The sequence below is a fragment of the Erythrolamprus reginae genome, chromosome Z (assembly GCF_031021105.1).
Source record: "Erythrolamprus reginae isolate rEryReg1 chromosome Z, rEryReg1.hap1, whole genome shotgun sequence".
Lineage (NCBI taxonomy): Eukaryota > Metazoa > Chordata > Lepidosauria > Squamata > Dipsadidae > Erythrolamprus > Erythrolamprus reginae.
In genome coordinates this window covers 107,771,699-107,797,639 of record NC_091963.1, presented here as the reverse complement: position 1 = coordinate 107,797,639, position 25,941 = coordinate 107,771,699, and the positions used below count along the sequence as shown (strand labels likewise).

At 39.0% G+C, this 25,941-nt stretch overlaps 1 protein-coding gene across 1 annotated transcript; it reads left to right on the top strand.

The window, feature by feature from the left end:
- Positions 1–12,107: 12,107 nt before the first annotated feature.
- LOC139154364 (keratin, type I cytoskeletal 14-like) lies at positions 12,108–25,423 on the top strand. The gene is made up of 8 exons (XM_070728869.1): positions 12,108–12,578; positions 16,064–16,146; positions 16,242–16,398; positions 19,606–19,767; positions 19,862–19,987; positions 21,894–22,114; positions 22,685–22,716; positions 25,206–25,423. The coding sequence occupies exons 1-8, from the start codon at positions 12,108–12,110 to the stop codon at positions 25,301–25,303; spliced, it is 1,350 nt and encodes a 449-aa protein (XP_070584970.1). The 3' UTR covers positions 25,304–25,423.
- The last annotated feature ends 518 nt before the right edge of the window (positions 25,424–25,941 follow it).

Here is a 25,941-nt window from a genome sequence, read left to right as displayed (position 1 = left end):
GGAGGAGGCTCCGCCCACCCATCCAGGAGACTTTTACACAGAAGCATCTCGCATACACACAAACGTGCACATAAACCAGTACAACGGGTTTTGGAACCCACTACTGAACAGAACCAAACTAAAACCTTTTGTATTGTTAAGTGAAAGGCCTCCCACTCCTGCTGAGATGGAGATCTAATGTTTTGTGTGCTAAGTACCCAGAAATAAAGCTTAGCAATAGTTTAATCTGCAGAAATCAGCAGGGGATGATTTTGCTGGAATGTGGATAAACATGAAAGTCTGCTGACATCTGCAGATCAAATCAATGTTAAAAGCAGAAGAGCATGTTTTGTTTAAAAAAGTAAAGGAGTCCCTGTGGATTTTACTCCACTTGCTGTTGCTGTCTAAAGGGAGCTGTTCTCATCTCCGTTTCAAGGCCACTGAACCAGTGATGTCCAAAGACATTTCTGCAGTCATGTGGGTAGCATGACATCACAAAAAATGCTGTTTCCTTCCCACTGAAGTGGTACCTATTTATCTACTTGCATTTACCTGCTTTCGAACTGCTGATTTGGCAAGAGCTGAGGCGAGGATGGGAGCTCACCCCTTCTCATGGCACTTGGGTTTCAAATCTAGGCTGCTGGCTTTCCAGCTAACAAGTCTTAACCACTGAGCTACCACACTGTTCCTATTTGAAAAAGTGATTCTCAATAAAATGAACACTCAGCTATATAATTTTTTTTCTAGCATGTTTTACTATATAATATTCCTTTACTGTTGATTCTTAGTAAAGCTGTATCATTTGTTCCCGCTCCCTTAGTAATTACATTTTACATATGAGTTTGTTAGATACTTTATATACTTTAATCAGTGGCCAGATTACATTTTACAGATGATGAAACTGCAATGGAAAGATGGTTCAGCTAAAAATAGAATACCCTACGAGACTAGACTTTCAATCCTGGGCCTAGAAAGTTTAGAACTAAGACGCCTTAAACAAGATCTAAGTATTGCCCACAAGATCATATGCTGCAACGTCCTGCCTGTCGGAGACTACTTCAGCTTTAACCACCACAACACAAGAGCACACAACAGATTTAAACTTAATATTAACCGCTCCAAACTTGACTGTAAAAAATATGACTTCAGTAACCGAGTTGTCGAAGCGTGGAACTCATTACCGGACTCCATAGTGTGATCCCCAAACCCCCAACACTTTGCCCTTAGATTATCTACAGTTGACCTATCTACCGTAGATTCCTAAGAGGTCAGTAAGGGGCAAGTACAAGTGCACTAGAGTGCCTTCCGTCCCCTGTCCTATTGCTCTCCTATATCTCCTATACCTTTCTTCTATTCCTATATCTCTTCTTCTATTCTTTCATTGATATGTTCTATTACTATATCTTCTCTTCTATTATTTCATAGATATATTTTACTATGAGTATCTCCTCTATAACCTTCACCATGTATTTTACTATGTGTATATAGATATATACCCACTAAAACTCTCATTGTGTATTGGACAAAATAAATAAATAAATAAAGAAAGAAATAAAAATAAATAAAATATTCAGAGGATGCGTCTATGAATCTTAGACGGGAATGCTTGGGAAGGGGCCGGCCTTAACCTCAAGCTACTATTTAGGATGTCATTTTTCATTTTTAAGTCACTACTCATTTTTAACTGAATGCAAAAGACTCATTGCATTCTAAGCTAAGTGGGATCTTCAAATAAAATGATCTCCTGTGATCTAAAGGAAGAACCAGGTTCTGGTAAAACATCAAGCAATATCCTAAAAAGTCAAAATGTGGGATTAATTCTTTGTTTATGTCATGTCAGAATAGGTAAGTAGAAAAAGGGAGTTGGTTTGCTTTGATTCACAGAAAGGTATTCTAGCATGATGGAAGCTTCCCTCTTACTGAAGAGGTTTCTTGGATGAGAAGCGGTGAAAGAAAAATCAGAAAGTCATATTGCCTCTTGAAAAAGTGCCTTTGGGACAACCATGACTGGATGACTGAGAATCTCCATAGACATTCTCTCTTGCAGTTTTCTTCAATCTTGCATCAAGTGCGGTTAAGTTGAAACCATCTCCCATATAATTTGTTGTGGTTAGCTCTGGCCCAGCTCCTGCCCCAAGGACTGTGGATGTGGGGGAGACATCCACATGCTGCAGGCCTGTTTTGCCCCCGGTGGAATCTGCTGATGAAGGCTCCTCTGACCAAGAAGACATGAGTGACAGGGCAGAGGAGAGTGTGGCAGACAGCTCAGAAGGAGATCAATTATCTAGCTCCTCCTTGGATTCAGAACAAGAGTTAATGATACAGCCACGCATGTGGAGAGCGATGCATAGGCAACAACAACTGAGAGATTATTATCAAAGAAAATGAAGCCACCTGTGGTTGGGTGGGGCTGTGGTAATTAGTGAGGCTGCTATAAATAGCAGCCTGTGGGTTTGGCCATTGTGGAGGATTATCTGATCGTTGTGTTTCGTGCCTGCTTTACTGACTTTGACTTTTTGTGTGCTGATTTTCCCCCGCTTTGAAACTAAACCAGAGCAAAGTGTGTTTCACTTTGTGAAAGAAGAAGGACTGTGAATTGCCTCACAGCTGCAAGATAAGTATCACAGAACTGATAAGGGACTTGTACAAATTACCAGTTTGGTTGGAGACAAGTGCTCTTTGCTATACCAAAAAAGGGCTTAGTTTAAGTGAATTTTCATTATAAAGAACATTGTTTTGAATTTTCAAACATGTGTGTGTCTGAAATTTGTACCTGTAAATTTTTGGGAGGAGTCTAGCAGAGAGCCCGACAGAACATAATTTATGTACTAAAATTGAACTACTTAGACACCTTTGCTTTAAAAAAAAATGGAACCCTCTCCAATTGAAACTAGATTTCTTTCAAACACATTCTGTGACACACAGAGATTCACAGCCAATCCATATTTAATTTGGGTTACAGAGAGAGGTAAGTAATCTCCATTTGCTCAAAAGAGGTCCTACAAAACTCAACTCAGGTTGAGTTTTGAACTTAGGTTCAAATTTGATGGTAATATGTACAAAGTTCAAACCGCTGTCTTCTGTCTTCTCAAATTCTTTCAGCCAGCATTCATAATGCTAATCTAACCTTTCAGCCTGAGAAGGAGCTAGTAAGTCTCAATTTTCTTCTCCCTCCCAAATAATTTTATTAAGAATTATAAATGAGGGGAATAATTTTTTTAAAAAAATACAATAGAGTAATACAAAAAAGAAAGAAGTATGTGAAACAGAAAAGAAAGGAAAAAACAAAAGAAGAAAATAATATCTTCCTTCTTCATCCTAGCAGATAAAAACAATTTTAAAAGTTTATCACTGTCTCAAAATAAAACGTAATATTCCTCCTTCCCATAGCTCATCTCTTAGATAAGGAAAACGCCCACATGCTATGCCAATCTTTGCCGGTAAGTATAAATCTAAGTGCTATTGCTAAATGCTTAGCAACCAGATATAACCATTTTCTTGTTTTAAATCTGCCAAACAAGCCAATTTTATAAATCTTCATTGATAGATTCTTTAATTCTTTAATCCCTTCAAAAATGTCTCAAAGGTAGTTTGCTGCTTATTTGTGTTTCAAAGCAAAAATCCTTCAAAAACAACTTGAACTTCTAACTAGGGAACAGCCTCAATTATAGATCTACAAGAATGTGAGAATGTCTCACAGCCAATGTCCCTGAAGAAACATATTGCTAAAATGGGAGAAGTAAAATAAGTATATGGAGTGAGTGTGTAAAAAAAAAAGATGAAATGCTGTAGTGGTTGTGCATCTTTAACTACAGGCTTGAATTTTCTGACCTCTCATTGCCAATTTCTCTGACCAGAATTATTAGTACTCTATTCCCAGGATGTCCATAGACTCTACATTTTTAACACCATAATGTATTTATCAAAATTATTCTGAACAAATCAGTTTAATGCAATATTCCTAAACTTGATGTTTGTTTGTGAATTCTAAGACTTGTCTTTCAAGCATATGTGAGGGTACCAGTTTTGGGAAAACTAAATATTGTAACTTTGAAATATATTCTCAGCTGGTATTGCCATTGACACTTTGATAACTTTTCTATTACAGGAAATCAGAGGTCTCTCTCTAAAATTAAATGCGATTGAATGCATTATATAGATAAAGAGACCAGTTCTAACCTGACATCCTCAAAGCCTAACAAAAAAGGCTGGAAAATATGAGAGCCTAATAGAGAAGAACTGGAAACACACTGACCATCAATTCATCAACAGGTTTTCTTTCGTAGTCAATCTTCAGCAAAAAATGCTTAATATTTTGGTGTTTGCATTATGCATCAGCAAATTACCAGGAACAGAGACAAGTGTGGCAATCTGGACCTCATAGTCCTGAGGCATACCCTGCATAGCTTGCAGAAAGAGCTGTAGACTTACGTCAGTATGATGTAGAAACCTGTCAGTCTTTCTATTGTCTTTTTCAGCTCTGAAATAAAAACAGATCTGTACGAGAGGAAACTGTATCATTGGGACATATATCTCTCCACCCCGCCCCTGCCTGGCGTCAAACCACATTAACGCAAGAAGGACATTTGCCGTATAGGAGGATTTCATTCCCTGAATTCTCAACAATGGACGTATTGGAGGGGGTGGGGGTGAGAATTCTTGAAATTAAATTCCCATATCTGATTGATGGAGTGTGATGTAAGTGGGTGGGGGAGGGACTGTATGTGCCCCATTTGTAATTTACTGCTTTGTACTGTGAACTCAGCCACTATGATTTAAGAAACATGGTTAAGCACTTCATAGAATTGCACATTGTGTAAATCTAGCCATTGTTTAGCATCTTTAAACACATTCCATTTGGAATACTGTGTTCAGTTCTGGAGACCTCACCTGCAAAAAGATATTGACAAAATTGAACGGGTCCAAAGACGAGCTACAAGAATGGTGGAAGGTCTTAAGCATAAAACGTATCAGGAAAGACTTCATGAACTCAATCTGTATAGTCTGGAGGACAGAAGGAAAAAGGGGGACATGATCGAAACATTTAAATATGTTAAAGGGTTAAATAAGGTTCAGAAGGGAAGTGTTTTTAATAGGAAAGTGAACACCAGAACAAGGGGACACAATCTGAAGTTAGTTGGGGGAAAGATCAAAAGCAACGTGAGAAAATATTATTTCACTGAAAGAGTAGTAGATCCTTGGAACAAATTTCCAGAAGACGTGGTTGGTAAATCCACAGTAACTGAATTTAAACATGCCTGGGATAAACATATATCCATTCTAAGATAAAATACAGGAAATAGTATAAGGGCAGACTAGATGGACCATGAGGTCTTTTTCTGCCGTCAGTCTTCTATGTTTCTATGTTTCTATCTTTTTGTTGCCAGGAGTGGTATTTGAAGGTTTTAGTTATCTTTGGCTTCTGAGATGAGGAGGGGAAGGTGAATTTTCCAGCGCATTATAATGTTAGGAAATTCCAAGGGCAAAATGAGTATGTTAAATTCTCCAGAGACCTAGCGTTCCTATTTAGGTCTTTCGTTTGCAAACTGAATGAGGAAGATAGTTCATCTGGAAATGTGTGGTTTGCTTTGGTGGCTGTGGGCATGAGAAAAAATAGGTTGCGGATTTCTCACACCTCCTGTGGACCAAAATAGCTGCAGGTGTTCTGGCTGACAAAACTTTACAAAGTCACTAATATCAACAAGTGGAGGAACTCACAATTGAAATCAATAGGAGAGATTTCAGGGCAAGTTTCAGATGAGTAAAGTTTCTTTCTGGCAGCTGAACCTAAATGAACTGAGCTGAAAGCATTGCCTGGTTAGTGAGATACACTGAGTTTGCCAAATACAGTTTTGTAGTCAAGCCCAGTGGCAGCATTCAACTTGCTCGAGTACATGCAATCATTGCTGTTCCCAAGTATGTAGATTTATTCATTTTTCCTTATGGGCTTTTGCACTTGGTGCCCTAGGCAATTGCTATGTTCATTTACATGGGCTGGGACTTTTTGGTCAAGACATGGAAGTACTAAGTGTGGCTAAGCTGTCACCAATGTTCTGCCACCTGTCTGTTCTCAGATAGATTTTTGTACGGTCTAAGTTTTCAACTTAGCTAGCATTGGTCAGCTCTGATTGCAGAAGTCAGATGTGTTAGAAGCTAGAATCTTCATAGTAGATGGTGCTATCCAAGGTGCCTAATCAGGCACCCCGTCTTGATACATTTGACATGATACTAGCCATTATTATTATTATTATTATTATTATTATTATTATTATTATTATTTCAGATTTGTATGCCGCCCCTCTCCGAAAACTCGGGGCAGCTCACAACAGTAATAAAAACAATATAGCAGTGGAACAAATCTAATATTAAAAACATATAAAACCCTATCATTATTTTAAAAACCAAACAGCACATTCATACCAAACATAAAACAAAGTATAAAAAAGCCTAGGGGAAAGGTATCTCAACTCCCCCATGCCTGGCGGTATAAGTGAGTCTTGAGTAGTTTACAAAAAACAGGAAGGGTGGGGACAGTTCTAATCTCCGGTGGGAGTTGGTTCCAGAGGGCCGGGGCCGCCACAGAGAAGGCTCTTTCCCTAGGGCCCACCAAACGACATTGTTTAGTCGACGGGACCCGGAAAAGGCCAACTCTGAGGGATCTTATCGGTCGTTGGGATTCGTGCGGTAGCAGGCGGTTCCGGAGGTACTCTGGTCCAATGCCATGTAGGGCTTTAAAGGTCATGACCAACACTTTGAATTGTGACCGGAAACTGATCGGCAGGCAATGCAAGCCACGGAGTGTTGAAAAAACGTGGGCAAATCTTGGAAGCCCCACAATGGCTCTCACGGCTGCATTCTGCACGATCTGAAGTTTCCGAACACTTTTCAGAGGTAGCCCCATGTAGAGAGCGTTGCAGTAATCGAACCTCGAGGTGATGAGGGCATGAGTGACTGTGAGCAATGACTCCCTGTCCAAATATGGATGCCATGCTTTCAGTCAAGACTCTAGATGGGGGTCAGAGACACCAGGAGCAATGGTTATGATTATTTGGTCCTATATTTCAACAACAATTATGTTTTCTAAATCTGTTTCTTGATCCATTTTAAATGAGGATTTATATGTCAGGATTTGATAACAGAGCAGAGTTTATGGACCTATCTCATACTGAAACAAACTTTAGAACCACAAATCAAGGAATTAATATAATCCATTGTATCCCTCCTTTGGGTCTTCTTAAGATTGGCATCATTCGGTACACACTGAGAATCAGTGTTTGATGCATTAACACAGAGGAGCTTCATCAATGAGGGGAGTTGAATCCAAAGATCCCTACCTTGGTCTGATATTCGAAGACATCCAACTAAAGTTGTGCCTTCAGTTGCAAATTGGTGGGAGGAGATGGGAATTGTAATTCAACCAGAGGTGGGATTCAGGCAGTTCGGACCGATTCAGTGAACTGGTAGTTGTGACCTGCCCACCCGTCTGAATGCAATCCTGTCCTTTATTGCTGTGCTTTTTGATGCCTCATGCATGCGTGGATGTAATGGACAACTGAATTACCATGTATTTTGGATGCTGCAAGCATGCATGGACAGTGCACATGAGTGAATTGCTGTGTTTTTTGACACACTGTGCACATGTGCAAAGCGAGCACTCATGTTTTCGATTCTGGGTGAACTGGTTGTTAAATTATGTGAAGCCCACCTCTGAATTCAACATGCCTAAAATGAACAAGGTTGAAGAAAACTCTTCAATGTAAATTGTCTCTACATTTCCTGAGCCAGAAGGAGACGTTCAAAAAACGTACAGATCTTTGATAAAAGTACTGGGAATGAGCATAAGCAGTGATTTACAAATTGGTAAAAATTCCATAGGTTTCAGTTTGTTTCAGTTGGACAAAATTCTGACATGTCTTTGATGATGACAAGAACAATCTGTAAAAAGTTTCTTCTTTACAATTTCCCTAATAAGGTAAAGCTTTTACAAAATTTACCCAACTTATATAACTTGTAATATACTCTCCCCCTCTTTTATAATATCATAATTTTTCTTAAGGTTATTATTGCTGGAGATTTCCTGCTGTGAGTTATTTCAATGTAAATTGTACTACCAGACTATCAGGTGGATCAGAAAGGAAACATGGCCAGATGAGTTCATTCTGTTGTTTGATAAGGCTACATTAACATAATTTTGCAAGTCTAGGTACAATTGTCCCCTTGCCTCCTCTACTTGTTGAGAAATTAGGAAGATTCCCCTCTGAGCCTCTGAGAACTATGCTTTCTCTTATCAGACTGTTCCCAAGGCAATGCCTCTGAGCCCAGTCTTCTAAGATTATTTTCATAATTACAGATTTATTTTGAAAGTACAGTGATACCTTGTCTTACAAACTTAATTGGTTCTGGGATGAGGTTCTTAAGATGAAAAGTTTATAAGATGAAACAATGTTTCCCATAGGAATCAATGGAAAAGCAATTAATGTGCGCAAGCCCAAAATTCACCCCTTTTGCCAGCCAAAGTGCCCGTTTTTGCACTGCTGGGATTTCCTTGAGGCTCCCCTCCATGGGAAACCCCACCTCTGGACTTCTGTGTTTTTGCGATGCAGCAGGGGAATCCCAGCAGGGATTCCAGCATCGGAAAAACGAGCGCTTCGCTGGCAACGGAAGTCCTGTGTTTTGGCGATGTTGCGATTTCACTGAGGCTCCCCTCTCTGGGGAGGTGGGGAAGTCCGGAGGTGGGGTTTCCCATGAAGGGGAGCCTCAGGGGATTCCCAGCAGCACAAAAACAGGTGCTTCGCTGGCAACGGAAGTCCGGAGGCGGGGCATCCCAGTGGCGGCGGTGGGTTTGTAAGGTGAAAATAGTTTGTAAGAAGAGGCAAAAAAATCTTAAACCCCGGGTTTGTATCTCGAAAAGTTTGTATGATGAGGCATTTGTAAGATGAGGTATCACTGTATATCTTTTTTATTATTGTGTACAATTGTTTGAGATCTTTCGCAGATATCTTTCAGAAACAAAGAATATTAGGGGCAAGTGTTTTTAAGAAAAATGATCAGGGATGGATTTGCTCAAGAATGAATTTTATGTTGCAGCAGATTCCGTTTTGATGGATTGTTGCCTTTCTTGGTATAAGAAATCTGTAATGGTTTGTTTAGAATTCTTCTCTTTCCTAGTCAGTCCCCAAACATCCTTAAGTGCAATTAAGAAGGCAAGATTCAGAATTAGGGATGCCATATTCTCCAGTAAAAGCTGATTTGTACATTGTGTTGCAGAACAATCTAGATGCTGCTAATGCTAAGGAAAGAATTCAGAAAAAGGGTAAATAAATCCATTATGGCTCACGTTATAAATGTGATTCATCTAGATGAGATAGAAGTTTAGTGTGTTAATGATGGATATTCCTTATTGCAGCTGTCATCAGCTTCAGCAATCAATTCTGTTTTGCATTTTCCACCTCCCCACATATCAGCCACAGATTTCACAGATATCAATACTTCCCTGCAACACCTTTATTTTAGGAAATAATTTGAATATAAAGATACCACCTTCCACCTACAATAATAATGAAAGAACCATTCATCTTGTCCAGTTGTGCTCTTTTCTGAATTAAGGATCAGTCCACCAGGGAATGACCATATCTTCACGATCATTGTTGCAGTGTTATGCAAAATTATAAGTGTTTGCATGCCCCCTTTAAAAATGCATTAACAAACATTATTGGATCTCACACATTACTATAATGGGAACCCCAGATAAATACAGGAATACCAAAGATGAATCAAGATATACAAAGGTTGCATTTCCACTCATAGAATAGTCTACCATCTATTGTCCATCTATTATATAGAATCATATTTCATAACTTCAACTTTATGTGTTGACTTCAACTTCTAGAATTTACAGCCAGCATATAGCCAAACAAAAATACAAGAAAGATATTTTCCATTTAATTATTCATATTTTGACAGCGGCCAGGATAGTATATGCGCAAAATTGGAAAGGGGAAAATATCCCCAAAGAGGAAGAGGTTATTAAGAAAATATTAGATTGCGCTGAAATGGATATGATGACAAGACGGTTAAACAATCAAGAGGAATCAGAATTTTATGTGATTTGGAATAAAGTGTATACAGTATATGGATAAATAATAAGAAGAAATAAAAGTAAAACTTATTTGAGAACTGTAAAAGTACTGTCATAATTTAATTTTTTTTGTTTTATTTATGAAGGGTTTTTTATACAAGCTTTGTATAATGCTAAACAAAGTTTCTTCTTTTCATTTAAACTAATAAGTTGATTTAAAGTATTAATAATGTATTCTTTTTTCTGTATGGAAATTTGACTTCTAGAATAAGAGGGGAAATTGCAACCCCAATTTTATGTTAAATGTGTGTTTGTGTGTTTGTCAATTTTTATGAAAAATCAATAAAGTTTATGAAAAAAAAGAATTTACAGCCAGCAGGATGAATGGTGAATTCTAGAAGCTGAAATCCACACATCTGAAATTACTAATTTTGAAAAAAACTGTTTTAAAGCAGGGATGGAGAGGCTAGGCGAACTGGAAATTTGGAAACAAAACAGAAGTGGAGCTGCCCTACTACTTAACTTCAGATAGTTGCAACCAAGCCTCACACACCTCAGCCCATTTCTTCTGCAGCTGGGAAGGCTTTACTGAAGGCCTCCGTAGCTGATAACAGAGCTTGGGTTGATCTGGAGCTCTGTTATTGGCTACAGAGGCCTTCAAGAAAGTCTTCCTGGCTGCAGACGAAATGGGTCGAGATCTGGCTGCAAATGTCCAAAGCTGAAGAAGTTCCTAAAGTAAAGTGACCAGATTATAATTTAGCTAAAGCGGAACACCATTGCTCCGCCCATGCAGAGCGCCACCTCTCCCTTCACCGATGCCGCCCCTTTCTCCTCTGGCTTTCCCAGGATGGCGGTGGCACTGAGACAGGCAGGCAGGTCTTGGGGTGGCTGTGCCGCTGGCACGCTTATCTCCGGAGGGACATCTTCTTTGAGGAGGTGGGGGGGACAAGCAAGGGGGCCGGGCGGGTGAGGGGCATCTTCTTTGAGGAGTGGGGGGAGGGGAGAAAGGGGAAAGTCACATGGGGTTTCTCGCATTCCCTCACACCATCTTTTTCCTCAATGTCAGCAGCTTTAAAGTAAAGTGACTAGACATCCCATTTTTTAAAAATCAGGATTTTTTAAAAATGCCATGGTATGTGGGACAAATTGCTCAAAAACGAGACTGTCCCGCCAAAAACGGGACGTCTGATCACTTTAACCTAAAGATCTCTGCCAGCAAAAAGGAGGCTGGGGTGATTCACACAAGTGAACTTCCAGTTGGTCCATTAGGATGTTTTTCACTATCCCCAGGCTTCAGGAGGCCCAAAAGAAGCTGGTCAGCATGCACATGCACACTGGAGCTGACATAGGGCAATGCCTCATGTGTCCTAAGATATAGCCCCATGTGCCACCTGTAGCACACTTGCCATAGGTTTGCCATCGCTGGGCTATGCAGAACTGCCCTCCTACTAATTCTATCCATCGCAGCCATCGTGTACAACTTTGTCATTTAACTTACAAGTACAGAAGCAATCTGTAAAATCTGCAGTCTATAAGGCAGCCTTCCAGACTGTCAACCTTCCAGATTTTGTACAATAGCTGCAAAAAGCCTCAGGCTTTGTATAGACTCTCATTTCTGATGAGAGGGTTTCCCCCCTTTGCAAGATTGCATTTTCATTGTCTTTCTCTGGGTGCATTTCACATATAAAAATTCCATCATGTTCAAATACACCCTTGAGCAATGCTAGTCCTGTTTCTGAGGCATACTTGAATGTTCACTTGGGGACCAAGGGGAAAACACAAAACTACCTTTTATAGGATAAGGTGCATCTGCAGTAGAGACAAATGTATGAATAGGCCACTGAAGGGGAAAAAATTGATGATTGTAGAACTTGGCTTTGATGTCTGAGATGATGAAAGCTCTGGGGAATGCAAGGGAAAGAAAAGGCATTTGACATAACGCCCCCACAGTGGGAATAAAAGCAGCCTGGAACGAGAGAGAACTCTTAGTTTTTCAGTCCTTTCACGATTGAACAGAACAGTGTTTTAGGTGGCTCCATTCTCTGGAAAGATGTCCACCATCATCAGGCGCTATACTAGTACTTCCTCCTCCTCTATGAAAGGTTTTGGTGGGGAAAACCATTTTGGGAGAGGTAGCCATGTCCCTAGCAGTCATGGTGGAGCTGGTGGTATTTCAGTTTCTACTCCTCGCGGCATCTCTGGGATTGGAAACACCCCGGGTACTTATGGGGGCAGCAGTTACTGCAGCCCCTTTGCTGGGGGCCTTGGTGGGGGTCTTAGTGAAAGTCTTGGAGGAGGACTAACTGCGGGGGGAGGTGATATCCTTCTGGCTGGGAAGGAGAAGGAAACCATGCAGAACCTCAATGATCGCCTAGCTGCTTACCTGGACAAAGTGCGGGCATTGGAGGAAGCCAATGCCAACCTGGAGGTCAAGATTAAGGAATGGTACCAGAAGCAGACACCTGGCCCAGACCGTGACTACAACCTCTATTTCAGGATTATTGAGGACCTGAGGAGTAAGGTATGGCAAAGAATTTTCATGGGGATTAGATGCTAAACCTCTGACTATAAGTAACAAGTGCCCACAAGCATTTGTTAGCAATAGCACTGGGCAGAGTACTTTAAAAAAAAGATACTGTGGCAGGTGAAAAGCAATTAGCAAAAGTGACTCCTTTGATAGGTTCCTCTTTTTCAAGTTGATCTTAAGGGACCAGAATTTAATTGCTTTATGAGTTGAGAAAGTGAATGCTTTTCTTGTTAATAGAATAGAATAGAATAGAAAACAGAATCTTCTAATCCAACCCCGTGCTCTGGAAGGAAACCTCATACTATTTCAGAGAAATGGTTCAATCTCTTCCTAAAAACTCCCAGTGTTGGAGCATTTGCAACTTCTGGAGGCAAGTTGTTCCACTGATTAATTGTTCTAACTGTCAGGAAATTTCTCTTTAGTTTTAGGTTGCTTCTCTCCTAGATTAGTTACCACCCATTACTTCTTGTCCTGCCCTCTTTGAAGAATAGCTTGATTCCCTGAGATATTGGAACACTGCTAATAATAATAATAATAATAATAATAATAATAATAATAATAATAATAATAATTTATTAGATTTGTATGCAGCCCCTCTTTGAAGACAATTACCCCTAATCTGCTATTACCCCTAATCTTCATTTTTATTTGTATTCCTTGTAATTTCAGGACAAAGTATTCCTTTCCATTGTAGATGTTAAATGCTCAGTGTTTTAAGTGTACAGTGATCCCCCGTTTATTGCGTCCCCAACCATTGCGAACAGGGTACTTCGCTATTTTTCAACCCGGAAGTCAAAAATACCATCTACGCATGCGTGCCGGGCACTCATGCGTAGATGGCAGCGGCTTCCCTGGGTCTTCCCCCTCTTGCTGGCGTCAGCGAGGAGTTTCCCCACCGCCCACGCAAACTCCTCGCTGCCGCCCGCCCTTCGCCCGCCCACACCGTTCATTCTCGCGGCCAGAGCGAGCGCGGACAAGCTGTTCGCTGGCGCTAGCTCTCGCCTGCCTGCCCGCTAGCGAGGAGCCGCCTGCCTGCCCGCTAGCGAGGAGCCGAAGATTGGGGGCGGCGCGATGTCGCCACCGGCATGGGGGGCTTACCAGCACCCCCCGGACCCCCAACCCGGGTTTGGGGGGCTGCTAGGAAGCCCCCCATGCCGGCGGGGACGTTTTAAAACACCCGCGCGACTTTCCAATGAGTCCCGAAGACAAACGCGTTGTCTTCGGGACTCATTGGAAAGTCGCGCGGGTGTTTTAAAACATCCCCGCCGACATGAGGGGCTCGCTAGCACACCCCCAAACCCGGGTTGGGGGTTCGGGGGTGTGCTAGCGAGCCTCCCATGTCGGCGGGGATGTTTTAAAACACCCGCGCGACTTTCCAATGAGTCCCGAAGACAAACGCGTTGTCTTCGGGACTCATTGGAAAGTGGCGCGGGTGTTTTAAAACATCCCCGCCGACATGAGGGGCTCGCTAGCACACCCCCAAACCCGGGTTGGGGGTTCGGGGGGGTGCTAGCGAGCCTCCCATGTCGGCGGGGATGTTTTAAAACACCCGCGCGACTTTCCAATGAGTCCCGAAGACAAACGCGTTGTCTTCGGGACTCATTGGAAAGTCGCGCGGGTGTTTTAAAACATCCCCGCCGACATGAGGGGCTCGCTAGCACACCCCCAAACCCCCAACCCGGGTTAGGGGGGTGCTAGCGAGCCCCCCATGTCGGCGGGGATGTTTTAAAACACCCGCGCCGCCCCCAATCTTCGGCTCCTCGCTAGCGCTGCGGAAGTAAAAACACCATCTGCACATGCGCAGATGGTGTTTTTACTTCCGCAGCGCTACTTCGCGAAAACCCGCTCGTTGCGGGTGGTGCTGGAACGGAACCCTCGCAAAGAGCGGGGGATCACTGTATATGAACATTAAATTGGTGTTATGAATGAGTCAACACTTTTGAGTAAAGGTTGCAGAAATGACATGGCTTGTTCATCCCACTGTGTGTTATGGTATCTGTAAATCTGTGAAATCTAAAATTGCCTTCACTTAATTGCCCATAATTATTGATTCAGTATGTTTCCAATGCACACTGACATGATTTTTTTTTTTAAAAAAATGAAAAGTTATATACATGTTTGTGTTTATTTTATCCTTTATAACATGTTTCTAACAAATTTCCTTCAGTATGATGCAATATTGTTCACATCAATATTTTCAATAAACATTTTCATGCCTGTTTTTTTTAAAGTATACAAACACTGTGAAGTGTTTCTGAACACTTTGGGACTTGCAAACTATTCTGTAAAGTCCAAAAATGAAACAAAGCACTGCATTTTGGGTTACACGAATATTAGTTTTGTGTGTGTATCATTGGTACATAACTTGAAAAGTTTTCTACTTTACTCCTATTCAATACACTAACAGTATATTTTTATTATTATTTCAACATTTTAAAATATGCTCTGGAAAGCTTAGAGAAGCAAAATAAATAAGCCGTGTTCATTATAGAGGAAAGTAAAAAATATTTATATCTAAAATCCAGCTAAATGTGGGAGAGATAGAATGAAGACAAAAACAAAAGTAGACAAGACATTGAAGGTAAATATAGATAGCGGAAAGTCAATAAATCTTACTTTGTGAGGGTAGATCTTGATTATCTACTGTAGACTGTAGTACAGGCCATTAAATAAGAATTACTTATGTCCTGAAACAATCTGCTAAAAGGAAAAGCTAACTTTGATAACTTTGCATGATCCGTTAATCTTTAAACTTGAAACCTTTTAAGACATTTTGTTACTCAGTTCAAAAACTCTATGTTGCACCTTCACAGTGAATATAGAAACAATAATGCTGTGGGGACAGTTATTTGAGATACCTTGGCAAAATTTCAATGGACTTGCAGAAGAAAATGCTATTTTGCGGATGGACAAGTGCTTCTTCTCTCCCTTTATTATATACCTTTCTTCTGAATATTCAGCTTTATGCTACAAGCAAAAAACATATTGCATTAGGATAGGACATTTTATCAATTTCTGTAGATCAAACACTTTTTAAAAAATCATATTGGACAAGTGGTAAAGATTTCTCTACATTCAACTCTTTTAATTAAACTCCAAGGCATCACAGTGTCTTGTCTACTAAAGGGAAAGTCAACTCTGATGTGGGAGGTAGAACAAATGAGACATTTTCATGAATGAGGTGGCATTAGTCTTTCAGCTCCAGGAGCAATGTTGTGAAATGGTTGCTTTCACTGAACTTCCTCTGAAGTAACAGGTGAACTCAATAGCTTAGTGTGTCGATAAGACTTTTATAAAGATATAATGTTGACTTTGGAGCATTGCAGTCAATGGTAGAAACTCTACTCAATATCCTAAAGAGCTGAGGATTACTGCTTTTTGTGGTGAGCGATAGACACCGCATCCACAGACATTTCAAAGATGAAGGTATTCCTTTAGAAGCTCTTGATCTCAATCAGCCATTTCTATGTTGTTTTCAGATTCTTTCTGCAACAATTGAGAATGCTGATGTCCTCTTGCAGATTGATAATGCAAAACTGACTGCTGATGATTTCAAAAACAAGTAAGTTTTTGCCATCAAGGCTGTCATCATGAGGAAGACAAATATTGTCTCTTTTACATTTTTCATCCTCACTCACTCATCCCTTTTGATTTTAGGTTTGAGACAGAACAGGCATTGCGCATGAGTGTTGAATCTGACATCAATGGCTTGCGCAGTGTTCTAGATGATCTAACCACAACCAGGATTCACCTAGAAAAGGATATTGAACTTCTTACTGAGGAGTTGCTTCTCTTGAAGAAGAATCATGAAGAGGTAAGATGCCACCATTACATAGCATATGCATTGTTAAAACGAGGAGTGTGAATTTGCAGTTGGTTTATACTTTATAGTAATTCAATAACATATATTTGCACTCATAGCAGATAAGGCGTCATTGAGAAGTTTGCATCCCAGCTTTTGAACAGTGGAGTGCAGACCAGCCTTTGGATTTGTGATTTTATTTGCAAAATAAAACTTTATAAACATGCTGCATTTAATTTGCCTGCTCTTGACTCTTCTTTATTTGATTTGATAACTCAAGTGTCCTTCATTTAGTGACTGTTCAAAGTTACAATGGCACTGAAAAGATTGGCATGATCATTTTTTCATGCTTATAGCATTTGCAGCTTTTCCATAGTGATGTGATCAAAATTCAGACTCTTAGCAACAGGCTCATTTGATTATTGCTGTGTCCGAAGGTCATATGATCACCTCTTGCGACCTTCAGACAGGCAAAGTCAATGGAGAAGCCAGATTCACTTAACATTAAGAAGTGTGGCAAGAAAGGTCATTAAATGGGGCAAGACTCACTTAACAAATGCCTCACTGTACAACTGGAATTTTTGCCTCAATTGTGATAGTAAGTCAACTACTGTCTGTATTCTGATGTTTCCATTTTATCTATATCACTAGCAAGTAATCAAGTATTTAACTTACATGCAAGAATTGTATATACACCCTTAATTTAAATATAAAGCCCCACTATGAGTTAAATGAATATATATTGGTAACTATGAAAACAGTTCCCAGTTACTTTTGGCCAGTCATTCTCTTTTAGCCCATAACATCAGCCTCTGATGAACCAGTTTTATTTCCTTAAAGGTGGCCTTGATTCTATGAGATTCAATTCTGTTATCTTTCTTAAAGTCTCTCTTTCTTTCTCCCTGCAATAACTTTTTATTCTCCTGCTATTTGTAGGTACAGTAGAAGGTAAAAACCATGTTTAATTGAATAATTTTCGCTATGTGTTTTTCTGGAGTCAGAATGTAACATAGGTATATATGTAATTATAGGTTTCTTGCTAGAATCATTCCCAGAATAAAAAACACTTTAGTGGAGAAGCTAGTGGTGAAATTATTCTTTTAAAGAGTTACAACTTTTATCAAGTTTTGTTTTGGAATATGATTTTAGATTTTTGTTTTCTTTTGTTTCCTTATATCAGTGATGTTGAACTTTTTTTGCTCGGGTGCCGAAAAAGTGTGTATGTGTGCTATCATGACTGTGTGAGTGCCCACACATCTAATTCAATGCCTGGGGAGGGCGAAAACAGCTCCCCCAACCCCCGGAAGCTCTCTAGAGGCCGGAAACGGCCTTTTTCCCAACTTCGGGTGGGCCCAGTAGGCTCGTATTTCGCCAAGGCTCCAAAGGTTTCCCTGGAGCTGGGGGAGGGTAAAAACGCCCTCCCTTACCCCGCCTGGAGGCTCTCTGGAAACAAAAAAAAATGCCCTCCCTGAGACTCAAGCCAAAAATCAGCTGGCCAGCACACACATGCACGTTGGAGCTGAGCTAGGGCAACAGCTTGTGTGCCAGCAGATATGACTCTGCGTGCCACCTGTGGCACCCATGCCATAGGTTCGCCATCACTGCCTTATATCATAAATACCTATGAAGCCCTATGAATACCTAAATCCTGTTAGCTAGGCCGATTCCTTTGAATATTGACATTTGGCTATTTGGGATTTTATCCATTCTGTTATTCATGACAGCTTGCATGCTGACAAGATTTGAAATTTGGAAAAGCAAACCCAACTTTGCCTTTTGAATCCTGTAGATTTTTGAATTTTATTCTGGATTTTCCCTCACTGCATATACATCTACTAATTTTTCTTTGCAGGTTTAAAATATATGCCATTTGAAATAAAACAATGTCTTGGATAATATGTTAATTTTGAGAGTCATAGTTCTTCTTAGACAAGAATTTTTAATTTTTTACACACACACACACACACGCACGCACGCACACACACACACACACAAACACATATTGAAAAAAAATCTTTTCATGATTTATTATAATTATTTTGGAATATATCTTTATTGCAACTTGTCAGATACACTCCTAGATATTTCACTTTTGGTATGTGGCATCTGGATTCTTTCTGTGCAAAATCTTCTATTAATTTTGAATCCAGAAAATTCACCAAAACTTTTAATTGTTTTCATCAGCAGTCGCCATAATAATAATATTAGTATTGACAAAAATCACTGCCAGTCCATTGCAAACTGGGCAGCTTTACTGGGAACAGTTTACATCCTGAAATATCACCTTTAACAGCATCAAGTAACCATACCTGCCATACCAGGTATGGATACTTGTGAAGGATTTGATAGGTGGTTAAAAATGCTAAATGCAGTCTGAACACTTGGCTGACAAACCATAATCATTTATTAAATTTATATGTCATTTGACTCACAGTTAATTGTGGGAAGTTTAGAACCACTTAAAAGCAAAGAACAATACAAAACCCACATACGAGAAACACAGGACAAAGCAGTAATTATAACAAAGCAAGGAGAAAGGAGTGCCAGTTCTCTTGGCCAAAGGCCTAGACAAAGAGCCTTTGGAAGCATTAAATTACCTGCCCTTTGGAATCCCAGCAAGATGGGGGCTGTTTGATTCTTGTTTGTTCCAGAGGACAGGCAATGCTACAGAGAAGGTACACATACTGATAGATGGCATTCTTTAATCAACAAAAATGATGAATCTGCCAACCTGAGGCCCATGGAATTGGGTAGCATAGAAGTCAAACCAACCAACCAACCAACCAACCAACCAACCAACCAACCAACCAACCAATCAGCAATCAAACAAACAAACCAGATCAAACTGGCTGGGTAGACACTATGGGAGACAAGATGTTCCTCAAATAATCAGATCTTTTGAGAATATAACCTGTTTAATCTATAACCTGTCTTAATCTATCTGTAATATGTTTTTGGAACTTCTTTGAATGTTCAACAAATGTTAAGGTAAACATTTCTTTATTTTCATCCTGGTTGCCACCCAGAGTTTCTTGAATAGATTGGTGGCCAAGTAGACTGGATCAATAAATAAACCCATTAAGCCAAAATTAGATACCATGATAGATTGAAATCTCCATGCTAAATAAAGTAAACCAATATTACTTATTTTAGAAATAATGTAGGAATTGTTATTATTCAGGATAACAGGATAATTTTTCTTTGGTGTTCACCAAACAGGAAATGAGACTCTTTAAAAGCCAAATGGGTGGAGAAATCACTGTGGAAATGGATGCCGCTCCTGGTGTGGATCTGACAAAGGTCCTGGCAGACATGCGAGAACAATATGAGAGCTTGGCGGAGAACAACCGCAGAGATGCTGAGCAGTGGTTCTTCAGGAAGGTAGGGACTTCTTTGAGAGTAATATACTCTCTTGAAAGCATGTTGGCTATTTTGATATGTGCGCCATGACATTTCAATGGTCCTTTCTTAACAGACTGAAGAGCTGAATCAAGAAGTTGCCATCAATACGGAACAACTGCAGAGTGGCCAATCAGAAGTCATAGAACTGCGACGCAGCCTTCAAGGACTAGAGATAGATTTGCAGGCCCAGCTTAACACGGTACAGGAGCCAGGCTACTTTTGTTTTTCTTTCTCTAGATTCTACATAAGATGCAAAACATGTTTCACTGAGAGGACGAAAATGCTCTTGTTTCTTCCCTGAGTTGCTCTATATTGCTGTGTTGAAAGTTGCTTTTTCCCTTTGAATTAAATTAAATTAAACCACTTTCCACTTACAAACCCAAGCCTCCAAAACTGTAACCGGAAAAGGAGGGAGAAGCCTCCATGGGGCTTCTCTAGGAATCTCCTGGGAGGAAATAGGGCCTCCACCTTCCCTGTGGTTTCCCCAATCGCACACATTATTTGCTTTTATATTGATTCCTATGGGGAAAATTGCTTCTTCTTACAAACCTTTCTACTTAAGAACCTGGTCACGGAATTAATTAAGTTCATAAGTAGAGGTACCATTGTATATCCTTCTATTATACCCAGGTCTTTTTGGCTTCCCAATTTAAACAATCCTTTATGACATCCTCCTTAAGAATGTAGTCCTAGTGTACTATCAGCCCTGTAAAGTAGACCAGTCCAAGAAAACTTTGCCAGGATAGATCAAGATTCCTTTTATTTTAAGAGCTAAATGTCTATGGAGATTCTCAGCCATCCAGGTCATAGTTATCCCAAATTGCTTTTTCAATAGTTGTCTCTCAAAACAGAACTTTTGGGACATATTGTAACAGCTATGAAAATGAATCTCGCAAGTTTGAATTTGCTTCTTTCTCCCTCACACAATCTTCATGTGAACTAGAGAAGGAGCTGTCTGTTTTCTCATATTAGTTCCTTGAAATTGGCTCAATCCACATTTATCTGACAATTGCTTTGATAGTGGCTTTTATTTCTAATCCTTTGGGGCCATTCCCTATTCTCTATAAATTCAAGACTTCTGGAAAATTAACTAGGATATGAAAGCTGGGGAATTCCTATGTGATCTTTGACTACTTCATAGTTAAAAAATTACCCACAATGTCAAACTCCTCTCTAGAAAATTTTATCCACATTCTCTGTTCTTTCAAACAAAATTTCAAAAACCAATTCTTTCTAAAGAAAACAGGTGAGGAAGAACAAGACAGTTTTTCTTGCCAAGCACTTATTTGTAGTTACTGTACATATAAGAATGATACATTTTTGACAATAGCATTAATCCCCATGCAAGAAGCTATTGGTTTATATAGGCAAATCATTTCCAAAGAGCGTTCTGACACTCCCTGTGAGTAAGCTATCAAGACAGACAGATTTTTGGGGTGAGTGTGGGCATTAGGGGGATATGTTTCCTCCCAGGATTCATGTTCTCTTAAGTAATACATAAGGAAACCTTGGTAGAATCTTATACTGGAGTGACATATTGTGCTAAATTAGAGTCCCAGCAACTGTGTTAGGCTGATAGTGTATTTTAATTTTGGAATGATATTTTGCAAGTAAAACTAGAAGGGGACACGGCTATGAGAAAAAAGTGGGTGAGAGTAGGTCAGAGAAGTTACTTAAAAGAATAACTTTAAAAAATTAAATTAAAACATCAAATACTGTACAAATACAATGAACAACGTTCTTATTCTTTTATAATATAGAGAAAAACTTAGCAGCTCTGGCAGCTAATGTCCAATTGTTGGAGTGGGGGCTGCATTCACTTTTGATCTCTCTGTTTTGCCATTATTGTGGTTGATTTACTTATGGCTTCCAATAATATACATACCCAACCATTTGGCTCAATAAACCATAGTTTGTAACCTAATGTTGGTTTTGCCCAGGTTGCAATGGCTTCTTCATCAAAATATATTGTTGTTGTAAGCTGCTCCGAGTCTCCGGAGATGATGATGATGATAATAATAATAATAATAATAATAATAATAATAATAATAATATAACATTTATATTCCTTTTTAATACTGATTCTGATTCCTTCCTCTTCCCAGAAAGCAGCACTGGAAAGAACTTTGGCAGACATAGAATCTCGCTATAGTGTTCAGCTAGCCCAGATCCAGGGTCTGATCATCCATGTGGAAGAGGAACTGTCTACCTTGAGATGTGACATGGAGCGCCAGAACCATGAATATAAGGTTCTCCTTGATGTCAAGACACATTTGGAACAGGAGATTGCCACCTACCGTCGTCTGCTGGAGGGAGAGGAAGCTTAGTATGTCTAAAGGATCCCATCGTTTGTATTTGAAATGGCAAATTGGGAAAATGGTGAAGGTTAGAGAACCATCAGAGTAAGGTTCCACTGAAGGGTTCACCAAACTATAGGATTTCTGAAATGCATTCTAATGCCTGAGTAGAAGTAACAATAATGATTTAAGATGATTTTTGTAGCTCTCCCACTATTTCAAACTTTTGTTAGCGTATATTGTTGATACACTAAGTTTGGCTCTTGTGATTGCAATGGTTGTAAATCAAATACAGCTAAGGTGGCACTTGAACAAAGCTTTATTCTTTATCCTTTGCCTTTACTAGTCTATCAATATAGTACTGGGCCACAGATGAAAAAGAAATGATTATGACTAAAGTGCTGCAGCACTCTAAAATAGCACCTGTAATTTTATCCTAAAGAAATAATCATGAATTAAATCAGACTTAGATCAAGTGTCATTGTTTCCTTCTTATTAAAGATTAGCAACTTCAACAATCACTTCTGTATTGTTTTTTTTGCATTGCTTTTTGTGTTTCTCTAATTGGTATTTTGTTTGTTTTTCTTCTTTTCATGTAGTATTTCTCCCCAGTACTCATCAGCCATAGAGGGTAAGGATCTACTGGAGCTTTGATGTTTAATTAGTCTGTTACCTGAATCTATTCTAGTTTTAAAAGTTTCCTCCTTGGAGTATCTAGATCTGGGTCCTCACAAGATTTTCTATATCTTAGGCTGAGCCTACCATTAAGTCACGCTGAGTCTGGAAAAAGGCAATCTACACTTCCCAATTGTTAGGCAAATGTTCTATATTGCATGGAGAACAACCAAGGAAGGCAACAGTTCCTACTTCCTTCAGCCACAGGCAGTGAAGGGCTACCAAATTTCTTACTACCACAGTTTATTTGTTTATTTGTTTATTTGTTTATTTGTTTGTTTGTTTGTTTGTTTATTTGTTTATTTGTTTATTTGTTTATTTGTTTATTTGTTTATTTGTTTATTTGTTTATTTGTTTATTTGTTTATTTGTTTATTTGTTTATTTGTTTATTTGTTTATTTGTTTATTTGTTTATTTGTTTATTTGTTTATTTGTTTATTTGTTTATTTGTTTATTTGTTTATTTGTTTATTTGTTTATTTGTTTATTTGTTTATTTGTTTATTTGTTTATTTGTTTATTTGTTTATTTGTTTATTTGTTTATTTGTTTATTTGTTTATTTGTTTATTTGTTTATTTGTTTATTTGTTTATTTGTTTATTTGTTTATTTGTTTATTTGTTTATTTGTTTATTTGTTTATTTGTTTATTTGTTTATTTGTTTATTTGTTTATTTGTTTATTTGTTTATTTGTTTATTTGGTCCAATAAATAATACACATTGAAGAGAATAGATATGTAATAATATAAATAAAGAAAAGAATAGAAGAAAAAATATAAAAGTATAGGTGAACATATTTGAAAGGAAGAAAAGCTAAATGAGATAAGGAGAGACTGTGGGCGTGGCTTATGTAGGATGCCCTGCATTTTCTTTCAACATCTTTCAGGGCAAATTGGTTGCTCTGGGGTGGGGCTTCATTTTTTGCTACCCCACTACCCCACTGCGTTCCCCCCACCCGGGCAGTAGCCCACCCCTGGCCATAGGGCTGTATTAAACTATGACCATTTCTGCTTTGACATCATCATCATGCCACATTGGAAGCCAATGGTTTTTGTTTTGTTTTGTTTTGCTGTGGTAGAAATTGATAGATAAGACTTGTAGAACAAAGGATGGTTATAAAGCATGACAGTTGCAGATAGACAGGGAAACAGAGTTCAAGTCTAATAATTTGCAAAGATGACTAAAGAGTTTATATATAGGGCATAGATGTATAAATTCATACTCTCCCGCTGAATACGGGGTGCCTAAAAGACAGAATGGCATAGTGCAAATCATGAAACACTCACTGCTAGCAGGAATGAGTAGAATATACTGGCAGCAAATGATATACAGTAGTCCCTCGCTATACCGCGCTTCACCTACTGCGGCTTCACTTCATTGCGGGTTTCTGAGGAAGTCGATCGGCAGATTTAAACAGCCCGCCGATCGGCAGGTTTTTCAAAAAAAAATATATCTAAAATTGTAAATACTGTATTTAAATACTGTATCTAAAATAAATACTGTGTGGGAAGGGTTTATAAACACTTAAAACAATGAAAATTTACCAAACAATTACAATATAAATACTTAAATAAGTACTATCAGTCGATAAATTCCCCATCGCGGATTTCACCTATCGCGGCCAGGTCTGGAACGTAACACCAGCGATAGGTGAGGGACTACTGTAATAAATTGGATATGGAGTGTTGCTTTAAATAAAATTCCATATTTCCTATTGTATGGAAGAAAACCTTCTTTGGCTCACTTAAAAACATTTCCAAGTTACACCTGTTTACTGTATTTGCTCCTGGGCTGTCTCACATAGTCACACTGTGCACACACTGGCATTTCTATTGGCAACTTCTAAAGTTTCACAGCATGGGGACCTTGAACTTTGTGATCTGCAGCAGAGATCTACAGTCGAAGGTCTTCAGCTGCAACTGCACTGCTATTATTGCTCCATGCTTTCATGCTTCACACTTTCTACCTAATATAGGCAGTCATGGAGGGCTTTCAATGAGGGGTTCATGCTTGCAGACAGACAAAGTTTCCCTGAATAAAAGCCCCAGAAAATAGCTACATTATCTGCAAGCAAAGCACCATTTTCTGTAAGCAGATCAACATCCAGTGAGCTCTGAATCAATGCAGACCATGGACTTTTCTTTTCAAATGGTAAAATACTAAACATAAGCATTCTAAAAAAGAAATCATTTGGGTGAAATATTAGCCTTGCTTCCCTCCCTCCTGAAAATTTAATAATAATAATAATAATAATAATAATAATAATAATAATAATAATAATAATTTATTGGATTTGTATGCCGCCCCCTCTCCGTAGACTCGGGGCGGCATACAAATCCTGTTTAGTTGAGTGCTGAAGAAAAGAAAGGTGGATGGTGGAATTCTTTGTCACTTTTCTATTTTCCTTTTTTGCAATTAAGTTTTGATTCCTCCTCTGTCTCCCTGCAGGATCCAAAACTACCCGTCAGATTCGCACAATTATTGAGGAGATAAAAGATGGAAAAGTGATCTCGTCCCGTGAACAAGTTCATGTCTCTGGGAATTAAACCCACACACAGTGAACTTATCAGCTTTTCCTTCTTTGTGAAGCTCCTCTGACTGCTAGATCCTTTCTCAGTTCTTTTTCTTTTACAATTTGAACTTCTTTGATACATCGCAGAAGCTCTAATAAAGTTTCCCCGCTTCCATTTCATTTAAAGAAAATGACTTATTTCACAAATTCCTTAAATCTTTAAAGATTTTTATTTTAAGGTAACTGACAGAATAAAGTACTTATACAGAATTTTGAATTCTGTTGGATTTTACAATGGAGAAAAATTTACAGGGCACTGCTGCCTATCTCATATTGTCTTCATTCTTTGAAACCAAAAAGTACAAGGAATTATATGTCTTTATAGCATCTACAGCTGCTTTTACCGGCTTTCTCTCTCCACAATTAAGTTTGAGTTACTGAGTATCATGACACTGACATAAAGTTCTCTGGAAAATAACCAGCAGGGGAATATTTATGAACGCAAGACAATTAAAGAGACAGCTACATGTTCTTAATTACAACACACACCAGAATCATAATCATGGTAATACTTTTCCTAAAATGTCCCAGTTAAAATCATGCCATGCATTTCATCGATTTAAAGTTTTAGTTCAACCTCACCCAATCAGTGCTCTCCAGATCCGTTGGAAT

Excerpts from the sequence above, each read along its gene's own strand:
- LOC139154364 (XM_070728869.1), top strand. The coding sequence starts at position 12,108 with ATGTCCACCATCATCAGGCGCTATACTAGTACTTCCTCCTCCTCTATG. Across the intron at positions 19,768-19,861 it reads AGCAGTGGTTCTTCAGGAAG|ACTGAAGAGCTGAATCAAGA; the intron begins GTAGGGACTTCT and ends CTTTCTTAACAG. Across the intron at positions 19,988-21,893 it reads TGCAGGCCCAGCTTAACACG|AAAGCAGCACTGGAAAGAAC; the intron begins GTACAGGAGCCA and ends TCCTCTTCCCAG.